General features: G+C 40.9%; 1 protein-coding gene across 1 annotated transcript in view; it reads right to left on the bottom strand.

Moving 5' to 3' along the window:
• TFAP2D (transcription factor AP-2 delta) overlaps positions 1–4,715 on the bottom strand; it is a gene marked incomplete at its 3' end in the record, with an annotated part of 50,645 nt that extends 45,930 nt beyond the window's left edge. The window contains exons 1-2 of the mRNA XM_082757342.1: positions 4,361–4,715; positions 2,952–3,449 (exon numbers count right to left, since the gene is read on the bottom strand). Of these exons, the coding sequence (XP_082613468.1) occupies positions 2,952–3,449; positions 4,361–4,399 (537 nt within the window). The 5' untranslated portion in view covers positions 4,400–4,715. The remainder of the gene's footprint in view (positions 1–2,951; positions 3,450–4,360) is intronic.
• Between the last annotated feature and the right edge of the window lie 8,996 nt (positions 4,716–13,711).

The following is a 13,711-nucleotide window of genomic DNA, read 5'->3' as shown; positions in this document are numbered from 1 at the left end:
TCTCTCTGTGCGTGTGCACATAGGTGGGGATGAATGTGCGCACACACAGGCACCCATGTGTGAGTGTGGCGTGAAGAACCGTCCAAAAGCCTGTCTACGGCTTCTGGTGCACATCCGAAGAGATCTCACTTCTTTATTCTCCTGTTAAAAGTCTTATTATTTGGGGATCTTCGCCCTCCTTAATAAATATTTTTATTAGAATCATAAAAGACTTGGAAGGGTTGTGTTTTCTTTGGGTTTTCCTTATGTTAGGGGTTAAAAAAAAACACAACAAACCAAACCTAAATCTTCGCCCAGTGGAAATGTGTTAAAGACGCATTTTCCTCTACAAACAAACGAGGTATTGGACATGAAAGAGGCCTTTAAGGGTGTTAACCTACTCAACAGCCCGTGAAGAGTTAAGTAAATGCGGAGAGAGTCGGTGCATAATAAAAACCCCACTTTACAAAACAACCTTTACAGTCCTGGCTCTCTCCCCCACTTTCACCATATTGGCTCTGGCCCTGTAAGACCTTCCTTTTCAAGGCTCTTTTTTATTTTAAGTGTTCTGCCTTAAAGTGATTATGAAATCAATATGAAAAAAACTTGGCGACTGAGCATAAATTAAAGCGGTGATGGGAAAAGGTGTGACAGTTTTCTTTGTTGCCCATGGAAAATCTTTTTAGGGCACTGAAAGATGCCACTTCAGCTCCAAGACTGTTTGCATCTGTTAGGCTGACTTAAACCGCCCTCGAAACTATTGGACATTCACTTAAAATTCTGTGCAGGGAAAAGTATATTTACATTTGTTGCATTTGAAATGAGGCATATGCTGATGAACGTTTTAAAAAGAAAGACTAAGGGAACAGGGGGAAGACTGGTTAGACCATAATTTTGGTTTAAAACTATTTGTGTTCTGTCCTCTTTCTGTTCACCACCAAAAAGCTTCCCACTAAGCCCAAGGTGATATTCGCAACTGTCCAAATGTATTCTGAATCAGCTAAATCATAAAGATAAATATTCATATTTTCAACTTCTCGCTTCTTAAGCTTTTAGATACCCCTGAACACTTCCCTCATCTGTTCGGGAAAGGAGGGAGGAGGAAAAATAAAGAAAAGATAAGTTACAAAGACGTTAACTAGGGAAATTAGGTTATTTGTCTTCAAATAAAGCATGATCGAAAAAATAATATCTTAGAAAGAAATCCTGTTTACTTTTTTCTTCTTTAAATAAACAAAAAAGAATGTGCCTCCAGCAGCTTAACCAATCTCTTTTTTTTTTTTTTTTTTTTTTTTAAGGGAAACATGTTGTTTGGTCGGATGACATTGCATAAATGACCAGTTGAATGGCACTAAGTCGAAAATTGGATAAACTATGGTGCTTTTTTGCCCGGGACTTAGGCATTGTCTGCAGTCTTGCAAACGTTCCTAATCCCCTCTTTTGAAAAATACAAGGCTTTGTGCCTGCCAAAGAAAAAAAATTTGTACAGATACAAAAAAATCAGCAGCAGACGTGGTTATAAAAAGGAGTAAATAGGTTTTAGTTGGGCTGAGCAGTGAATGGCAGATTTTTTTTTTTTTTTTTTTTTTTTTTGAGGGGGGTAACATAAGGAGATCCTTGTGAAAAATGTAAATAAAAAATGCCCAGAGAGGATAAAATTATATAGTGAATTTTAATGGAGAAATCCAGGTTTAAATAGTTAGGGTTTCCTCGTCAGATATAGGGTTTCCTCGTCAGATATATGAAAGATAACGTTCTTTGTTGTTGGGTTGTTGGATTGTTTTCCTCCTTAAAAAAAAAAAAAAAAAAAAAAAAAAAAATCTCCAATGTAAATAGAGGTTTTAGGATTTTGTTTGCTTGTTTGTTTTCAAAGGAAGAAAATAAACCTACTTAATTTTACAAACTTCGGGTTTTTACGAATTTTTTACCGCTACATATTTTTGGAAAGAACAACATAGAGAGCTTTGTATGACTGGGAGCGAGATTTGAGGGAAAAGTAAGTACAGTAAATACGGTCCTATTTGTCTCTTTCTGCTGTTTGGGGATCTTTAGTTCTTCATCTGGTCGGAAGAAGGAAGGTTTGCTGTTGATTTGGGGGAGTTTTCGAAATGGCTGTTATATACAGGAGGGCGTTGTTTGCAATTTTGGAAACAATTTTCATTTCGGTACCAGATTCATTTACTAGGGATGAATTTTTAGTTCAAGGGGAAAGGATTTCTTAACGGATAAATCTGAGGTTAAGATACATAGAAATAGAAATTTTTGATGGGTCCAGGTGCCGGTGGGGGGGTGGGGGGGAACAGCTAAATGAGTAGACAGATGAATTCAACTGCATCTGCTTATCTCTCTCTCCCTGTTAACGTCTAGATCGGATATTGTGAGGGAGTTTTATTATACTGAACATTTCTGACGAACATTTACTCCCGTTTATTTTTCCCCTACTTCACGCCTCGGAATCCAACGGAAGGTTTGCCTTTGTATGTTTGTCGGAAAGCCACCTTTTTTCTGCCCTACCTTTTTTCTCTTTCCCTGCTCCATCCCTTCCTGACCGCATTTGCCTGCGGTGTCGGTGCAAGTTATTTAAACGCTCCCTTCACCGAAAACAGGGAAAAGTTTAGGAAAAGCGGAAAGGTGTCTTTGGTTTAGTTTTTGGTGCCTTTGGTTAGAGCTGGCACACAGGGACAGAGACATATAGGCACACACGCACCCCGAGATCTCCGGATGAGTCCCCCCCGCTGAAGGCAGGAGTTAGTTTTTTGTTTGGCAAGCAAAACCCCTCGCTTTTTCACATTTTTATTGCTTCTCTTCTGGAGGGGACGGGCTCCGGATCGGGTTTGGGATGAATCTTCCCTCCTTTGTATGGGCTACACGAGAGCTATTCTGAGCAGAGGAAAATGGGGAGGGCGAGGGGGGGACCAGGGCAGGGGGAGGGGAGAAGAAGGTGCCTCGAAAGGAGATCGCATGCTATTTACCTGCAAATCGTCTGCTCCCGAGGCTGCAAGCCCGAGGCTTGGTCCTGGCAGGAGTCTTTGATCTGGATGCATCCCATATTGGGACCCATGGCTCATAAGAGACAGGTCGTGGCGGCGGTAAGCATCTAAGCACCCCAGCTCTCTCCTCTGCTCGTCCAAGCAAGAGGACTTGAGCGCCCGCGCATTGTGCAGGTTGATAAAATCAGTGGGTTCCCCATGGTGGATCTGCTGGTAGTATTGCTGGGAGTGGTGGAGAGAGTTCAAGGAGTAAGCGTCGGGGTTGACTGCCGGGTGGCTGTGTTGGAACTCGTAGTGGAAGGACTGGTGATGCAGTGGGGTGTACTGGTGGTTAGTGGAGAAGTACGGGGAGGCGAACTCGGTGCCCGTGGTAGAATAAGTGAGAGGAGATGAGGAGGAATAGGCGACGGTCGAGTTGGCCACAGACTCCAGGCATCCAAGCTGCATCAAACGGTAACTGTTTGATCCGTCATGACGTATCTGAAAGGAAGAAGTGAAAAGAAGACCCCAAAACTGGAGGTTTGTCATTTAAAGCCCCGGGTGCGGTTCTTCCAAGCACGCTGTCCTGCATAGCTTCTCCCCCTGCAGAAGCGTCTAAGCCTGCGATCTGCAACCCCAGCAACAAAAGATCCTTTCCTACCTTGGGCTGGTGCCATAAAGGTCTGTTCAAAAAATCATAAACAGCCCAGCCTGCCCTTAATACCGTCAAGCGAAAGGAATCCACGCACTGAAATAAAATCTATCTATCTATCTGTCCATCCGTTCATCTATCTATCCATCCACCTCCTGATCACAGCTGTAATATCTGGGGCTGACACAAAAACTCATCAAACAGAGGAAACTACCGAGAATACACAAAAGTCTCGTCCCTATGTTACAGCGTTACACATTGAGAAAGCTTTGCCGCCTGCTTGCCTTCCTTTCTTCCTTCCTTCCCTTCTTTTTTTTTTTTTTTTTTTTTTTTGAACCCCTATTTTTCTTTCTTTTTTAAATAACGAATCAGATCCAAAATTCCCCCCCCCCTCCTTTTCCTGCGTTTCAAAAGAAAAGGGGAGTCCTGTTTTTTAGCGAGAACTCCCCATTCCTGGCGAGCTGGTGGTGATTTCTCTCCACTTCATTATATTATTAGGGGTATTATTCTGATTTTCGTTCTGGCAACGGTTTTAACGTGGTAATGAGTTGCCCTTTCTGGCGACAGATGTCATAACGAATTTTCTCTCTATACTTCTTTAAGTTATCTCTGAAGCTGGATTATAATTAAATGTAACGGTCCAATATGGATTTAAAAAAATGGAAACAACCACACAGGCACATACACACGCACATATGCACACACACGCACACACACATCCACACACGCGCGCACACACACACTCACACACACAAAATACCTCTGCATCGTGGACGAGACCTGGAAAGGTAGTTGACATTTTTTGGTTCTCCGAAAAAAAGAGAGGAAAAAAAAAAAAAAAAAAAAAAAAGGTCTGGATAAAATTCCCCTCTCCAAATTAAAAAAAAAATGAAATAAAATAAAATTTAAAAAATCCAAAGTTCGTGTATTTCCCCACTTTTTTTTTTTTTAGAAAAAATCTCTACAGACAGAGAGAATTTGCAATGTATCTGCATAGATCAGATCTCTCGCTTTTCCATGCACCTCCTTAAAAACCTGTAGGAACAAAATTTTCCCTCTGCACAAAAGCTGCTCCCTGGATCAGATTTTGTACTTGCTGGGTATTTCTTTGGCTGATGTCGTAGGTCCCTTGGTAATATAGAAGTTTTGAAAATTAAGCATCAGCACTGAGAACTGGGAGGACAATAGATAGAGGAGCTTCATCCCAGGAGACAAGGAATAAATATTGTATCTTCGCCTAATAAGGAACTGTAGGTTCTTTCAACATTTTTATACATTTTTCCTCCACTCTTTAGAATGATTTTTCTTACCCAGGCTAATATGGGAGCTAATCTGATCGAAGGGGGTATTTTGTGTACATTTTATTGGGAAGACATAAAGCTAATATATATTAATATATATTATTAAACCATCCTTTTCAATAGGTAAGTGCTCCTTCCTGTTGATTATACTGCTTTTAAATATTGACCAGAATCTAAGAATCTAAGATTGCACATTTGTATGTGTGTCTGTTTAACTGTATTTTTTTTTCTAAATGAAAACTATGTGGTTTGTTTTAGTTTTTTTTTTTTTTTTTTTTTTTTTTTTTCACCCTTACATTTACATCGAATTTAAGTCCACCCCACACTTCAACCTGCTTTTACAGCTGCCTAATATGCTATCTTGCAGGCTTCTTTAAATAGCAATTTCAAAACAGAAAACTAGGGTGAGACCACAAAGCATCACTGCAGTGGCATATTATATGGAATTATACATAAAATACATATAGATCGACGGAATTGCATTTGTCTATATATGAGAAAGAAAAAAAAAAAAAAGAAGGAAACGCACAAGCTTTAGCCCCTTGATAGCTGTTTTCCCTTCGACATTTCTCAGTACTGATATATTTTACTGGTGGGACTGCACGGAGGCTGGGTCGCACAGCTGAGGGGTTACGTTCTTTATTTATTTAATGACACCGGTCCAAGGAGTTTACAGGTGGGGATCAGACCCCTGCCTTCGCCGCCCTGTGCCTGTGCTCCTGCCCCCGGTAGGGGCTCTCCGGGTGACTGCACGGGGGCGCCCGGAGGGGCCACCCGCGCCCAGGCGAAGCTCAGGGGGAGCCACACACCCCACGAGAAGATGCCAGCCCAAATGACATTTCCCGCCGGGTTGGCTCCGCTGATGGCTAGCTTCCACAAATGATAAGCCCGGAGATAAGAGAGGGTGTAACTTGCTTTTAATTGCCATTTAATTTGGTTTGCTTTTAAGTGTTTGAGCAGCGAAGGTGTCTTAATAATAAGCCGCAGGCAAATAGGCATGTGTCTCTTTCTCTCTGTCTCCTTCTTCATTTTTTTTTTTTTTTTAAATATATATATATATATTTAAGGTCCAGGTTTTGGGAGGGTTTATTGGTATCTGTTCATGCAGGCTAACAGGACCTGTCATTCAGTCCTCTTTTCTTTATACAAATGGACAAAGGCACACGACTGGAATTGAAATGCATTGTCTGAAATGGAAAAGTGCGATTATCCAGGCGTGCACAGGGGTCAGCAGCAAACACTTTTTACCTCTACAATGCTGTGTGAGCGAGCTCATCTGGACAGAGTTGTGTGTCCCCCCCCCCCACACACAAACCTTTCTTGGTGAAGAAAGAACAGGAGAGGAAGAAAGGAAGGAAGGAAGGAAGGAAGGAAGGAAGGAAGGAAGGAAGGAAGGAAGGAAGGAAGGAAGGAAGGAAGGAAGGAAGGAAGGAAGGAAGGAAGGAAGGAAGGAAGGAAGGAAGGAAGGAAGGAAGGAAGGAAGGAAGGAAGGAAGGAAGGAAGGAATAGATTTTTTTCTCTTAAGTTGGATTTCCTACAGTGATTGCTCTAATGTGACTAACGAAATACACTTTCCCCTCAGTATACATTTGAGAAAATTCTATGAACTCTTCCAAATTCAGGTTCTGTTTGAACCCTTCAAGATCTCGATTAGCAAACTCCAGAACACTGCTGGGAGCCTGGCAAGCACAGCTTGAGTAACCACAAGAAGCTGGAGCATCCCGGGACGGGTTAGTCCCCCACCAAAGGGGTCCAGGCCCCTTGAACACACCCTCCTGTTGAAGCGAGACTTGTCCTGTCCCTTAGAGAAGGGCAAACCCCATCCCACAGAGCAGGAAAACCTTACCTACCAGCTAGGTGGATTCCTCCCAACAGGTTATGTTCTCCTTTTGCCCTCTTTTTTTCTTTTTTATTTATTTTTATTTTCCCTGATCTTGCCAAGGCGAGGCCGTTCAGCATGAACGGGGACACAAGGGAAAAGGGGATACGAGTAGGGCCACTGGGGAAGCGTAGGCAGCCCCTGCAGTGATTTCCCACCTCTCCGGGGCAGCAACGATGTCACCAAGTCACCTCCACAGGACACTTCGGCCGCCTATTCAATTTCTATTATTATTTTAAGAGACTACGGGAGAGGTGGGGACAGGGTGTGGGAGCAGTTACTTTCTCTTGCATCCTGCGGGTGCCTTGGTGAGTTTGTCAGCCCGCACCTGAGCTGAAGGACACGGACAAGGACTGATGCCTTTCCGAGCTGCCAGCAGATCACCCCTCTGCAGGAGATCTGCTTCAAGAGATCGCCCCCGGCTGGCCCCTTCCCCCTCTCCAGGCACAGTCGCCCGGACAGACTGACAGCCGCAGCACCAGGCAGCTCGGAGCCCAACTTCGCTTCAAACAACAACAAAGCCAGAGAAATGGTTTTGTTTGGAGGAAAGTTTATAAGAAACCCAGCTTGCCAGATGCACTTTACTGGTCAGTTCCATCTGTTAGCTTCGCTTACAGACCCTAAAAATCATATAGACCATTTGCCATCCTAATTCCCCCCAAATCCAATTAATAACATGAGTGAAACTGCAAAGCACTTATTAATTGCTCCCAAAGAAATTCTTTCAGGAAAGTTAATTGGGATCTCTCTGGTTGTCCAACCAGTGCCATAAGCTCCTGGTCAGAGCAGACAGACTTCGTGTTGAGTTTCATTGTGCCTGGGCACGTTGTTTATCCCCCACTCAAAGTTTGCTTCTGTTTCTAGTTTAGAGCTGGTGTTTTTTTTAATTATTATTATTAAAAAAAATAAAAATCCTTTTTTTTTTTTTTTTTTTTTTTGGGGGGGGGGGAGGGGGTTGGGGCAGTCTGATAAAAGGGAAGGCATACTGAAAAAACAAAAATAGGCTTCCCTCTGTGATGAGCTCAGTTTCCCTGGCAGTTCACTGAAGTGTGCAAAGCTGCTGGTGCTGCTGCAGGGACAGTCTGGGACTGTAGTCTGTCTGCTGTATGAGAGCAGCTCCCTGGACTGACAGAGCTCACTCACCTCGTGTTTGACCTGAAAGTGTTCCCCAGCATTTAGAAATCCCAAATTGCATTTTTTTTTTCATGTATCTCTTAGACATTGCATTCTGCTGGTTGCCCAATATTTTATTTTATTTTATTTTATTTTATTTTATTTTATTTTATTTTATTTTATTTTATTTTATTTTATTTTATTTTATTTTATTTTATTTTATTTATTTTATTTTATTTTATTTTATTTTATTTTCCAAATTAAGAACCTTCTCTTCCATCATGAGTCTACCAAATCTAGGTCCTTGCTGGAACTAAACTTTTGATGACTTTTTCTATGTTTTTCTGTGCCTGAAGGAGACTGGAGAGAAGTTCAGGTCTTCATGGGGAGCTGGAGGCCAGCAGAGCCAGGACATCTCTGGAGCAGGGTTCATCCTCTGTGATGTCTATTTTGTTTCTTTTTTTTCTGTGAAGGACCCACAGATGTCCTCCTTCACTGACCACCAAGGACTCTTTGCTAATAATATATATTACCTTCCTTTTGTCTTCTGCAGAGCCTGAAGTCTGGGGGTTGTGAGCTTTGGGGACACTTGGCTGGCCTAAAACAAAAGAAGCCTAGAGGTGTTTTTTTTTTTTTTTTTTGTGTGTGTGTGTGTGTGTGTGTCACTGTGCTCCTGTTCCTTGTTGCATATCTATTGTTGTCAGTCCTTTGTCTCATCCATCAGTCAAGGTTTTTTCTGGTTCTTCTGCTCCCCCAGCTCAATGAACTTCTCACTCATGTCTAGCAGAGAGGGTAAACCTGAACACGCTCCTCTGAGCACCATCACCCCACTTCCCTCCCCTGAATCTCACACTCAGGGAAAACTTGGGGAGAAGCCACCTCCACATGCACACACAGACTGCCCACCTCCATCTCCAGACACACTTCTTAGCTGTCTGTGTGCTACCTTTCCACTCATCCAGAGAGAGAAAAAACATCTGCTAAATAAATAAACCCAATAAACACTCAGTGGGGGAAAAAGATCACAGAGAGAGCTTTTGAGGGGTTGAAGTATGGATTTTTTTCACTTGTTTCTCTTTAAGAATAATTATTTTGAAGTTACGAGTTATAGTTATGCATTTCTTTTTCTCCTCCAAGCAGGGGAAAAAAAAGATTTGACACAGGATTTCACAAGCTGCTCTTGTGAGCAATGAGTGGGGGGAATCTTAGAGGAGGTTTTTTCAACTCAGCTTCAGAACCAGAAATGTCCAGTCCTAGGCTGCTGCAGAAACCTGCTTGTTCCCCTTCCCTCTGGACATAGTGACGTAGTGAACCTCCCTGATGCCCACTACCATTTTTCCTCCTGCTTGCAAATTTGTATTCTGCCTCACCACAACAGCCAAAAGGCAACATAATGGGACAGAGAAAATGCATTTGCAAGCAATTAAAATGCTGTGAATATATTAGTTGAAAATTAAAGGAGATAACCGGTGTCTCCAGTCATTTCTTTGACGGCAGCAAGACTTCCTTCTTGCTGAGGCTTTCATGAAGACTCAAAGGCAGTTGTATTTCTAACCAATTGCTTGGCATCACTCACAGTCAGTGAGAGGGGACATGGTTTCAATGAAGCCATTGTTAATCAATATTGCCTTGCAGAAAACTAGACCAATGCTCATTTGGAGTGAGTGCCACTCATATCACTCTGCAAGGATCAGAAGGTTAGCACTTGTGGACACTACATTGCAATGTGACTTTTTAGGAAACCTGAACATTTGATGGGGGAGACCCATCCATTACCTGTCACTTAGAAACCATCTTCCCCTCTTTTTTTGTGGTTCATCTCCTACTGTCCTCGTCTTCCTTAGTGTCTCTCTTCTCTGCAGGCTGCTGCACACTGCTGGCCAAAGAGGGCTGTGAGCCTCATAGTCCTTGTCTCTGCCCTGTTACTTCTTGTGACGAGTCTTGGTGAAGTGACTTCCTTGTTTTTTCCTTCAAGCATACCACTCCATAATGATAGAGTTGTGGCTTCTGTGTAGGAAGAGTTACTTCTGACATGGACTGGCTCTTTGTGGTTATCTTCTCCACTCAACTGATCTTGCAACCTTCTCATTTTCTTGTTTTCCTGTCTATTTCTCTGCAGATCCCTGAGCTGCTGAGTGTCCCATTCCATCTGTCTTTGCTCTCCATCCAGAGCCCAAGAAAACAACTTTTCTTGGCTCAAGCTTGTAGAGGGGTGGAGATCCTAATGGGGAGGCTGCATATGGCCCCATCTTACATGGCTCCTAGGCTGTACCTGCTCCATGGAGGCATCTCCACTTAGTCTTCCTTGACAATAGCCTCTGGTTTATCTGGATCTTTCATGCACTCCTGCTTTAAGGCATTTATTTTATTTCCAGTGATGTGTTTTCAAGCTCTCTCTCTGCCTTTTCTCCCTCTCCTTTAGGCACCTGCATCAGGAAAGCCAGCCTGGTTCCTCTCTTTCCCTTTTGGGATTTTCCCCCTTCCAAACCTCACACAACACTGCACTTTTGCCAGTGCCTTTTTACTGCCACGTTCCTAATTTCTTTCAGCATCTCTACCGCATCCCTTAGGGGGGAACATGATGACTGGCTGTGGCAGCTGTCCTCTTGCCACTTCTGCAAACCCTGAGAAAATACCCCCCCCCCCCCTTTCTAGTTTTGTCTTGAAAGAAAAAGCTACTTCTTCTGTCAATTGTTCCTGCCATCTCTTAGAGGCCATTTTTATTTTCCATTGACCTCTTCTGTACTTGAAGAATATCCTATTACTTTGTTTATCTTGCTCTCTTGAGCAGTCCTTTCATTCCTCAACTTGGCTGCTCTCACATTTCTTACACTTTCTTCTGTTCATTAAGTAATCTTTACAGACCTCTTTTCTCTCTACCTGATCTGTCTCACTCATGTAGGTCACCTTTTTCACCCTTAAATCTGGTTCTGATTTTGTGGCTATCTGAAGGTTGTGGCTATCTGAATTTACTCTTGTGCATAACAGAATCAGGATAATTTGGGAGAATCCTTTAATAATCTTTTTAATAATCTTTTTGCTGCCTATCTAATGATTTGTTAAATTTCTCATATTCTCTATGTTTCGCTGTTTTGCTGAAAGGGAATATTTAGTTTTAATCACACACCTAACTAGACTCTAATTGATTTTCAATGTGAGAGCCTTACCTTCACATCAGTAGCTTTCCAGTTATTTTCTCTTTTCTTGTAAGCAATTTATGCTTTTCAACTCTGCTTGTAAATTTTGGAAAATGATGCTGACACAGATATCTTGCTACTGAAGAAAAGTTACAAAGTTTAGTTTTATGAAAACAGTATAGGAAAATGTCTGGGATATTCCTGCTCTGTGATATAGCATTGTATCCATATTCCATAAAAGCAAAAGGAAAGACCCATGTGTGACAGGGATTTTGTGCCAATCCATTAAAGTTCAGTGGCAACTGTCATCACAACCTTATATTTTGCTGTTCAGGAAAAAACTCTGATGACGAAACTCAAAATCTGACAGTTAACTAGTGCATCTAATTAATCCTTTTGTGTGTGTGTATCTTGCCAGTCTTAGCCCACAGGCAATTTTAAACCAAACTGTCCCCCATGTAACCCGCTAAACCAGGCCTTTAGAAATGCTTCTGCTTACAGACTGGTTAACATGATATTACCTATATTATTTTCTGGATGACTTTCAATATTTGAGGCAAAATCTTACCATTAAATTTTTCTCTGGTAGTGGAGAATGAAAACATCTGTAGGCTGTGATGTATTAAATATGTACCTTATATTAGAATCATCCATAATTAATGCAGACATTCCAATAAATAATACAGTGTCAGGTTCTTTGGATTATTGAGTGTACTCCACTGTGCTCATATACTTATGCATTGGCAGTAATAGTGAGCAAGTTTCCTTACCTAATTAAACACACAGCTCTACTATATGTTTAAATAACATTAAGGTTATGTCACAAACTTAAAAGAACAAATTCAAAGGTAAGGTTGACATCTGTGTCCTCAGCTCACGAGTCATATATTGATAGCTTTTTCCCCACCTGGGTTCCTGTGTGGGTATAAATTTTCAAGGATTTATTTTACTCCTTACAGTTAATTTGTAGCCTTAACACTTAACACTTAAAATTAGGTGTAACAGTATTAATATTTTAAAGAGATTCTTTCCTCAAGAGCCTGGAATTGCTCTGAATAGCTCAAATAAATCTGTATTTAGGTTAAGTAATATATAATTTGTACTGAACACATATATTTGTTAACATATTTGAAAATGGGACTTGTATTGACCCAAGAATCCTGGGTAGTTGCAAAAAAAAGGCAGTATATATTTTTTATTGGTTGAGTATTCAGGCATTTGCTATTAAAATGCATAAGACGTATCCCCAAAACTGAAGCCAGCTACTTCAGAGACATAAGATTCCACCAAGGGAATAGGTATTTATGCTTTAAAAACATATTTTAATTTCCCAATTGATCATAATAGCTCATGCATAAAATCAAGAGATTTTGGGATTTCTGTTACTTTAAAACTGGGCATTAAAATTCATTTGGAAAAAAAGAGATTTAATTTTAATTTATTTATTTCTGGAAATAAGATCTTGTCTGCAAGAACTGATTCTGGAATGGTATCTTTTGTAGAGAAGAAACTATTTACACCCTGAAAATAGCTAATGGAGGATTGATGATGAATGTGCTTATATAGCTCACTGTGAGCTCCATTCTGCAACCTTGACTCAGGTCAGTAATCCCTGCATAAGCCAGTTGTCTCTCTGACCTTTGTGGGCCTGAGCACGCTAGTGAAGGTGGAAGGGTCAGGCAGTAAAAGACTGGTGCTCTCTTGCGTGAGGGACCTGATCCAAAGATCATCCAAGTCAATGGAATTCTTTCTCTGGAATTCAATGGACTGTGGAAAATGGCCTAAACAAGTATTTGGATTTGTATTGTGCCTGAAATATAAGAATAAAAGAGACAATAAGAATGTAATAATGTTCACCTAGAAAATGTGTCAAAAGAGTTAAAAATGTTAGTTCCATAGTATGAAAGATGATTTTTTTTTTAATATTTTATATTTATATTCTTGTCAACTATAAGAAGCAATCTATTTCCTTCCTTCCTTCCTTCCTTCCTTCCTTCCTTCCTTCCTTCCTTCCTTCCTTCCTTCCTTCCTTCCTTCCTTCCTTCCTTCCTTCCTTCCTTCCTTCCTTCCTTCCTTCCTTCCTTCCTTCCTTCCTTCCTTCCTTCCCTCTCTGCCTCCTGTATACTATTAGAGATAAATAAATATATAATAGCACTATGAACAGCCTAATTAATCAGTGTCTAAACTGTGACTTAAAGTGTGAATTTCAGAAGCAATTTCCCTCCATTCATATTATCTGACTGTTTGGGAATTATTATTTGCAGACCAGTGAATGAAACATGGAAAATCCACAATTTTTGATTGTGCTATAAAATGACTGCATTGAACTATGATGTTTTGAGTTGTTTAGAGACAATGAGCTATAGCTGACTGACCCCATTCAGCAAAGTGCTTAGCTGAAACAAATGTTTAAATATTTTTCTGAGTATAGCAGAAAAAAAAATAAATTAAACCAAACCAACCAAACAAACAAACATAAAACAACAGGGAAGTGCATTTATCACCAGTAAGTGACATTAATTCAGGATGGCAACGTAAACTGGTATTCAAGTTACCAAAACCAAGGTATAATTTTAGTTTATATATTTGTTGGGCAAAGAGACATGGGTTATATATTAAATGATGGTCAAGTGAAGATATCATTTCTTGTAAGTAGACTCCTCATTACTATTTCTAACAAT

This window comes from Aythya marila (assembly GCF_965140915.1).
Source record: "Aythya marila genome assembly, chromosome: 3".
Classification (NCBI taxonomy): domain Eukaryota; kingdom Metazoa; phylum Chordata; class Aves; order Anseriformes; family Anatidae; genus Aythya; species Aythya marila.
This window is presented reverse-complemented; position numbering and strand designations above follow the sequence as displayed.